Source organism: Propithecus coquereli, unplaced genomic scaffold (assembly GCF_000956105.1).
Source record: "Propithecus coquereli isolate 6110/MARCELLA unplaced genomic scaffold, Pcoq_1.0 Scaffold142, whole genome shotgun sequence".
NCBI classification, from domain to species: domain Eukaryota; kingdom Metazoa; phylum Chordata; class Mammalia; order Primates; family Indriidae; genus Propithecus; species Propithecus coquereli.
In genome coordinates this window covers 1,057,366-1,066,052 of record NW_012138525.1, presented here as the reverse complement: position 1 = coordinate 1,066,052, position 8,687 = coordinate 1,057,366, and the positions used below count along the sequence as shown (strand labels likewise).

The window sequence follows — 8,687 nt, the reverse complement described above, 5'->3', positions numbered from 1 at the left end:
ACTAACACGTCTCATGGTTATTCTGATTAGAAAATTCATGCTCATTGAAAAATCGGAATTGTGTAATACACCACTCCGCAGAGAGGTGAGCAGTTTGGTGTACGGACGTTTCTTCAGATTTTTTCTGAGCAGAGACTCACATGCTTTTTAAACAAAAATGAGATCAGCCCTGGATACTGGGGAGGGACGTGCTCTCTGCCCCTGTCATTTAGCAATGACGACAGACGTCCAGTCGCTGCGCAGGTTTCTTTTCGCTTGCTGCCTTGTCACCACAGCTCCTGTGAACAGAGCTTGAGGTTGCCTCTGTTTCTCATCACGTATCTGCCACGTCTCTCACTGAGGATCTGAGTGGGTACAATAAATCCCGGGAGCGAAACCCCGGGTCAGAGGACTCGCACAGTTAGCATTTCAATCAACAGTGGCGTTTACCTGTCAGAAAGTTGTGCCCATCGATGGTCCCACCTGCTGTAAATGGGAGTCTTCGGATGAACTCTGTGGGAGTCAACGTTGGGTTCCTTTTCATTTGTTTGGAGATGTTGTCCCATGCTGTGCGGGTCAGGATCAGGCCGGGGTGAGGGGGTGGCGCCAGAGGAGCAGGTGGGACGGGCAGCGCCGGGCACAGACAGGCCTTGGCAGAGAGACCTCGAGGCACGGCACTGCTCTTCCTGCCTTGGGTCCCTCACACTGGTTTACTGAAATATCATGAAGTCTTGTATTTATCAAGAAATTTTGAGAAATGAACTTTCTCAGTTTCCAAACGCTCAATTGTCTAAAACAGTCCCACATGGCTCTTTCATCATGAACTTTTCTATTTTCACTTTCAGAAAATTCTAGGCAGGTAATTTCATCTCTTCATGACTGGTACACTGAGCGAAATTTAAATTAAAAAATATTTTTCTCAAATGAGAGTGTCTGCGAACAACACGGCTCCGAGGCAATGACTCCAATAAGGCGCGTGCTGCATGGAGCCGCCGCGGGTGCGTTTGCAGGTCCCCTCTGTCGCGAGTGCTCCCTCGGCTGTGGCTGTCTGTCCCCTTTCGCGACGATGAGCACAGACACTCACATGAGCACGTGTAGCGACAGGTAGACTGCTGTTCACTGTTGACAAAGAAGCCATCCCTAACCACTGCTGGAAGTCCAGGCTTACAATACCTTTACAGGTAAAATCAGAAGGAGAAGAAATTTTTGAAATAATTGGTTTGTTTAAAAAAAGAAACACTGATGCAAGGAAAAGTATTTTTTTTTTCCAAAATTGTCTAGATTAATTTTCCATAGTAATCAAATTTGTGGTTCAGTTTTCTATCTTCATTTTATGGGTATGATTTTTGTCATTGATTCCTGGCTAGTCTTGGCGGCTTTAGAATTTTATGTTGGAGGAGACCTAATTGAAAAGCATTTGTATTCAAAACTTGATCCCGCTGGGGTAGCGTGTGCGCGCGCACGCATGTGTGTGTGTGTGTGTGCGTGTACATATAGTGTGTATATATATATATTTGTATATGTGTATATGTTTCTATTCTCTCTGTATATTTGCATAGTGTGTATGTGCAATTTAGGGGGTAGTATGTATACGTATATTTGTATATTTGGGGTGCAGGTCTTGTGTTTCATTAGCAAATAACATAGAGGATTTGGGGGCCTGTGGAGCATGGTGGGGGGAGGCAAGGCCTTTAACTCCCTCCAGCCCTGCGCCGTGTATCTGCTACAGTTTCTTCCTCCTTTCCAGGCCTTTATCCTCCTGAACGCAGGCTGGCATCCGAGACCACCTGGGACCACCCCAAGAAAGACCTGGAGAGCTGATTTCAATATTTTCTCTCCTCCTGGTAAAATATTTATTGAAACTGTGCAGAGCGAGAAGTCTTCCTCTGGTTCAGAAATTGTTTGCCTGTAAACACACTGACCTGGGTTGGGGGAGCCAAGTGAGACCGGAGGAAATAAATAAACCGCGGGCTCCTATTATGCAAGAGCCGGGGCTTCAAGGGAGACAGCAGGGGCTGGACGGCAGCACCCCTGGTGCACAGCACGGAAACCACCGCTCCAAAGGATGTAAAAAATGATGGCTGGAAAACGTGCCGGCTCTTTGGGCTGAGGACATGTTTTTATTGATTAATGTTTTCATGGCAATATTCTTTGGGAGGAAAAAAATCTATCCCTGCAAAGATGGACGAACTGAAAAGTGCTAAGAGCAGAGAGCAGGAGAGAGAAGTGATGCTGACCCTTCCTACCCACCCCCCAATAAAATGCGGAAGCTGGGCAGGGCAGGGAAAGGCTCCGGAAGCAGGCAGCTCCTGGGCACTCACCGTTGACGAGGCCGTATTTCTGGGCCAGGAGGGCTGCCTGCAGACTTTTCCCACTGCCCGTGGGCCCACACAGCAGCACCCTTGGGGTGAACGGGGCGTTGGATCGATGGTGGGTTTGGACATAGGTCAGAGCTGGAAAGACAGGAGATGAGGACAATAAAGCCAGGTCCCAACGAAAGGGAAGCAAGCTTACAGCACCTCTGCTTTGGCTCTTTGAATGGCAGCGATTATTTCTCTCTTTTACAGCACCGCGGAATCCCTCTGTGCATCTGCCCGGCAGGCAAGGGCAAGGCGCCGGGGCGGGGGAGGAATGACGTGGCACGCCTGGGTACCAAGGCGGAGAGGGGGCAGTGAAAGCCACAGAAACCCTCCTCTGAGCACTGGAATTCCTCTAAAACCTGGTGCAGGTGTCTGTCTGCACGCCCCTCCAGATGGAACGGGGGCGGGTGTGCTGCAAGGGGAGGCTGGTCCTGGGACATGACAGTGCACACAATAGGGTGAGGGGTTTCCACACTGGACCCAGGCTGAGCCTCACCTCAAGCCCTGGGACTAGGCCGGTCTCCTAGGGGAGGTGCACACTGGCTTTCCGCCGGGTGCACCTGAGTGTCAGACACAGGCTTTGATAAATGCATCGGGCCACGCGGGGGCCTAGCACGCTGGGACTTCTAAAGGACTCGGGAATTGGTGGAGAATAATTTGTGCAGCCGTACTCCCGTGACATCAGCTTTGCTGCAAGTCTCCAAAGAGGCAGTGATCAAATAGGTCATAGGGTGGGCAGACGTAGCCGCACGGCCCTGGCCTGCGGTGTGCCCCTGGCGTTTGATGAACAAAGAAGTGGAGACGGTGAGCGTCCCCAACAATGAGGTGGCCTGCTCTGTGGGGGCGCTGGATGCCAAGAAGCCACAGAGAAAAGCTACTGAACATCAAACCGGGTCACCTCCTGCCGAGCTCAGAAGAGGGGAGCTGTGGGAACAGGATGATGAAGAGCAGCATTTCGGGCACCCGAGCTAGGGGAGCCGCCTGCACACGAGGCACCCGCCTGCACAGCCCCCGAGCCAGCCTGCAAACAGGCCCTCCTTCCCCAGGCCTCGCCTCCTGCCAAGGTCCAAGGTCAGCCCTAGGTGGCCCCGTTACACCTTCCTGCCCATCTGCCTTTGCCAGTGTGCCTTCCAGCCGATTCTGTGCTGGGCAAGGGCCGAGCCAACACGCCCCCTCCAGGAACACGCCACCAAGAACCGCCTACAGATGTGGCAGGATCCCCAACCTCAGCACTGCTAACACGTGGGGCCAGGCGATTCCTTGTTGGGGGGCTGTCCTGTGTGTTGCAGGATGTTGAGAAGCATCGCTGGCCTGTGCCCACTAGGCGCCAGCAGCACTACCCTAAGTCGAGAGAACCAAAAAATGTTTTCAGACATCGCCACATGTCCCTGGGGGTGAGGGGTGGGGGCAAAACTGCTCCCAGTTGAGAACTACTGGGATGTGTTCATTGTGCAAATTTTGAACTCTCGAATCTTTGTAAGATTTTTTAATTGGAAGGATCATTAGAGATACTGCAGTCCCCTCTTTTTAGAAGTAAAGGCTCAGGTCAGCTAGAACTGAGTGGCTGCAAGGCTGGGATAAGCATCGTCATCTCCATCAACAGCATGTATTCATTGCTGAGATCAACACTCTGCGGCATAACCTCATTTGTGTGACCCAACGGTCCCCCGAGGGATGTGTCATTCTTGTCCCATCTTACAGATGAGTCAATTAGCCTCCGAGACTTGGCAGAGTTGGGGCAACCCTCCCAACCTACGGCCCTGGGTAACACGCCCCCCTGAGAGGAGCCCAGAGGAAGGGCTCTCTTCATCCTCAGACCCTCTGGCATCCAGCGCGTCGGAAAAGCACAAATGCTACAGGCAAAGCAGGCTGCTTACAAATGATGCTTAATTTACAGTAAATAACTAAGTTAATTAGAAGTAATGATCCCCCAGACAGTCTCAACATCTAATTATTCTTTTTAAAAATATGTGGTTGCCGGATGCACTGCAGAGAGATTAAAAAACAACACGGAGAGAATTTTGCATTCCAATTTTCAATTTCTCTCTCTGCATTATTAATTAATAATAATTAATATTCAGACACTCACATTTTTATTTACAATTCCAGGCATGAATTCTTTATGAACGATCATATGAACTTTTAAATTTAATTAAGTAATTTGGAAGTAATTAATGTGTAAATGTAGAATATGCCATAAGATAAATGCCGTGGTTGTTTATCTTAGGAGTGCAGCGTTTGCTACTAAAGACCCTTCCGAGATGCAAAACCACTGGAAAATTAGAAGCCATCGGAAGCCTGGCATTTTTTAAAGTAGCATCATTTGCTACACATCCACCTGTGGTGGGCGGCCCCCGTCAGAGGGCGAGGCTGCGCCGCAGACGCACCTGGGCAGAGCCACGGCTCCCGGCTCTCGGGGATGCCCAGAGCATCTCCTGTTCGTGCAACAAGCCCACTGGCAGGAGGGCGCCAGGAGACCGCAGGGAAGGGTTTGAGGGAGTTCAGAACCACCCCCACATCAAAACAAAACTTTTCTCGAAGAGATTTCAGAGAATATGTGAAAAAAGGACTTTATAAACTGTCAAGTGTCTTAACTATCTGGAATGTTATTTTTATTGTAAGTGCTGCATTGACCTGCCATCGCACGGACGGGGATAGCTGGGCTTTGAGGTGACTGAGGCTCAGCAAGACGTTGAAAAATGATAATACAGCTACTTTGGGATAGAATTATTCTAACCTCCCCTCGCCTTTCTGGATGGGATGTTGAATAATGATGACAGCAATAAAGTCTGGCACCCAGTGAGCCGTGTCTCTGCGCCAGCTACGGTGCTCGTGGCTGTGGGTACCTGACTTGGAGAATCGCGTTTAATCCTCACCTACACCTGGGACAGAGGCACGAGCTTTGTTTCCATTTCAGAGACGACTAAGTGGAGGCTCAGAGGGGTTACGAGCCTGGCTGAAGACTGCACAGCTGGCCTGTGCTGGGTCTGAGATGTGAACGCAGATCAGTCCTGTGCCACCTCACACAGGCTGCTTGGGCCGGTTCCTGCGAAGTTGCGTGAACACCGTTATTGCCGTGGACGGCGACACAGTGCCGCTGTTCAGCTGCTCGTCTCTGCTTTAAGAGGACACGCAACACCTGAGTTGTATTGCGGTTTTGTTGCTTTTTGTGGGTGGTGGCTTTTGTTTTTGTCTTAACTTTTTTATATATTTTTTCTTTCTTCTCCCTCAAGGTCAGGCCCAAACTTCTTGCTACCATGTCCCTCCTGCCCCGTCCCTCGCCTCTCCTTCCCCACCCCATCTCGGTCAGATCTGCCGTGGGCCAGAGACGGGACCACGCCTGCGTGCAGGACACTAGCCCAGGGTCCCCGAGGGGGGCGCTCCCCGGCAGGCCCCGCACATGGCGTTGCTGGGCGGGAACCTGGGTCTCTATGACCTGACACCTGCGGTCCCAGGCACATCCCGGACACTGGCTGCTCCCAGCATGAGTGACGCTGGGCCAAGAAGGCAGAAGTTCATGGCGACCCCGGCCCTGGACCAGGCCCAGCGTGGGGCTGCCCGTTTGTGTTTACCCTGGTAGAAGACGTCCACGCACGGCTGGTCAGCACTGATGACTTTCAGGATTTTGGGGTAAGAAGGGATGATCCCGACGATGTTCCTGTGGTACTCCAGCAGCTTCCGGGCCGTCTCCATCTCCGAGATGCCCCCCGGCACCACCAGGCGGTTCTGGGTGTCAGATTCAGGGGGCCAGTCAAAGGTGGTGTGATAAATCTCTGCAAGGACAGAGACGCGGTTAGAATCACCCACTCGAGGGCCACTGTGGATGGGGCTGCATCTGGCTGGGATGCTTGCTGGCCTTGGGGCCAGGGGTGTGTCCGACTGCGACAGGACCCAGTCACTCAACACCAGCACTTCCCGATGCATCTTTGGCTCTGGGCCTGCCCTTACCACTGTTATTGTTACCAGTGATGGTAACAAAACAACGGAAATGACACCCGGTACAGGACAAGGGCGGCCATGAATTTCTGAGCTCTGACTCTGTGCTGGGCACTCTGATACTACCTCCAGACTTCCACTTCATCCTCACAGCAATCTGATCACAAAGGCGGTTCTGGAATTTTCAGCCCCAGGTGCAGATGAGGAAACTGAATCTCAGAGAATATTCCACGTCTACAGCTGAAAAGGGGCAGAGCCAGGGATCCACACACCCAGGTCCATCTGCCGCCAGGGCTTGAGCACTGGAGGTCAAGGGCACACCCGCCTCCTCCCCAGCCCCCCTCAGAACTATCTGGTCATTTGTTTTGTTTTTTTTTTTATTTTGAGACAGGGTCTAACTCTGTTGCCCAGGCTGCAGTGTAGTGGCCCGATCATAGCTCACTACAACCTCCAACTCCTGGGCTCAGCTAGCACTACAGATGTGCACCACCCTGCCCGGCTAATAGAGATGGGCATCTCGATATGTTGCCCAGGCTGCTCTTGAACTCCTGGCTTCAAGCGATCCTCTGGCCTCAGCCTCCCAAAATGCTGGGATTAGAGGTATAAGCTACCGTGCCCAGCCCTGTCTGGTCTTTAAGACCCAGCTCCAGGGTTCTGTCTGCTCTAGCACTTGCCAGTTCTCCCAGATGACACTCATGCCTTGGTCTTCTGTGTGTACACCCAAGAACACAGGGGGCACACAGTTTGTCCCGGGGAGACACAGACACCTCACCTGGGTCCCGTGTGAGCACAGCAGAGAGTGGGCTCCAAGACTGGGTGCCCAGTGTCACAATCCACACCGTACCCTGGTTCTGCCACAAACAGGGCTGCCCTGGTAACCTAAACGGGCCTCTTTTTCCTCAGCTGCTGAAATTTATGGTCTCCCACGTGGCCTCCGGCTCAGAGCCTGGCCTGTGGCACCCGTGCCTCTGCTTGCCCATGTGGCTCTCGTGCGCCCCTCTGCGGGTGCCCAGAGCAGAGCACAGCCCAGGAGAAAGCAGGGGGCCGTTATCACAATTGTCCCTGAAACCCCGCAGGGTGGGTGGGGCTGCAGGGGCCGTACCTCCCGTCTGAGGGTCGACTCTCTTCCCCAGGTTTCTCTCGATCAGGACCGTGTCCAGGGCGCTCAGCACGACTGCGCGGAGAAGCAAAGGAGTGAGACAGGCACGCTGGCAGCGGGCGCCGCGCATCTGAATCTTACGGACCAGTAACTTGTTTCGTGGGGTTTTTTTGCTGTATAGTGACATTAAAACAACAACCATCGCCCATCCCCATAAGTTCCTAAAAGAAAGGTCTCGTCAGCACCCAGACACAGGACAGAGGACAGCCCACGACCGAGCATTCCCACGCTGACCACTTCCACTGCCACAGATGACACCGCGGCGAACGTCTTTGTCATGCGTCTCTTTCCACATTCGCGATTACTTCCCCAAGACAGTTCCTGAGATAGGGATTCCTGGGACCAGGAATCGCCGAGCTGGGAACAAAACCCCGCTTTTCCTCAGAACCAGCCCTGAATCCATCGAGCTTTGAGAATAATCCCACAGTGCCGGCTGGCCTCCTTTTCCTCGTCCTGCGCGGGCCTGGGCTGAGGGCGCTGGGCGGCCGGCTGGGGGCGCGCGGGGAGGGCCCGGGAGCGACTCACTGACGTGTCTGGGGATGACGCCCCGGCTCTGGATCATCAGCGCCTGCTCCCGCGTCTCAGGGATGCTGTCCAGGATCCAGCCCTGGGGAGGATGTGGACAGGTGCTCATCTGTTTCCATTTTTAGATTTTTTGAGTTATTTTAAAAGGAATATAATAGCTTTATAGAAAGACCAGAACTTCTAAGACAAAAGAAAATAAATGTTTCTGATAACCGCATCACGCTTCCATAAAACTACTCTCGTACTGTTACATTCCCTCTGGAATCCTATGTTTCTGATTGCGATCATAACATACGTGGTATCTTCCGTGTCCCGATTTTCCCACCACACACCATAGCGTTGTGTCCTATTGGCACAGCTCTGCACTGCCGCCACTTTCAACGGCGATGCCAGGTTGCGCCCAGAGATTATGCCACAGCTGCTTAACGAGGCCACGCGACTGCATGTCTCCACTGCTAACAACTGCTAACGATTTCCACGGTCATAAATAACACTGTGATGAACATCTTTGTGCGTATAGCTGTTTCTGTATTTTGGATTATTTTCTAAAGAGAATTTCTAAGATAGGGGATTCCTGGGACAAGAAATCACCGGGGTGAAAACAAAACTCCACTTTTCTTTTTTTTTTTGAGACAGAGTCTCACTCTTTTGCCGGGGCTAGACTGAGTGCCGTGGCGTCATCGTAGCTCACAGCAACCTCAAACTCCTGGGCTCAAGCAATCCTTCTG

General features: G+C 52.2%; 1 protein-coding gene across 1 annotated transcript in view; it reads right to left on the bottom strand.

The window, feature by feature from the left end:
* The window catches only part of AK8 (adenylate kinase 8), a 134,447-nt gene that overhangs the window by 85,390 nt on the left and 40,370 nt on the right, over window positions 1–8,687 (bottom strand). Inside the window, exons 6-9 of the mRNA XM_012639685.1 lie at window positions 7,960–8,041; window positions 7,378–7,449; window positions 5,912–6,112; window positions 2,301–2,432 (exon numbers count right to left, since the gene is read on the bottom strand). Coding sequence (XP_012495139.1) covers window positions 2,301–2,432; window positions 5,912–6,112; window positions 7,378–7,449; window positions 7,960–8,041 — 487 coding nt within the window. The remainder of the gene's footprint in view (window positions 1–2,300; window positions 2,433–5,911; window positions 6,113–7,377; window positions 7,450–7,959; window positions 8,042–8,687) is intronic.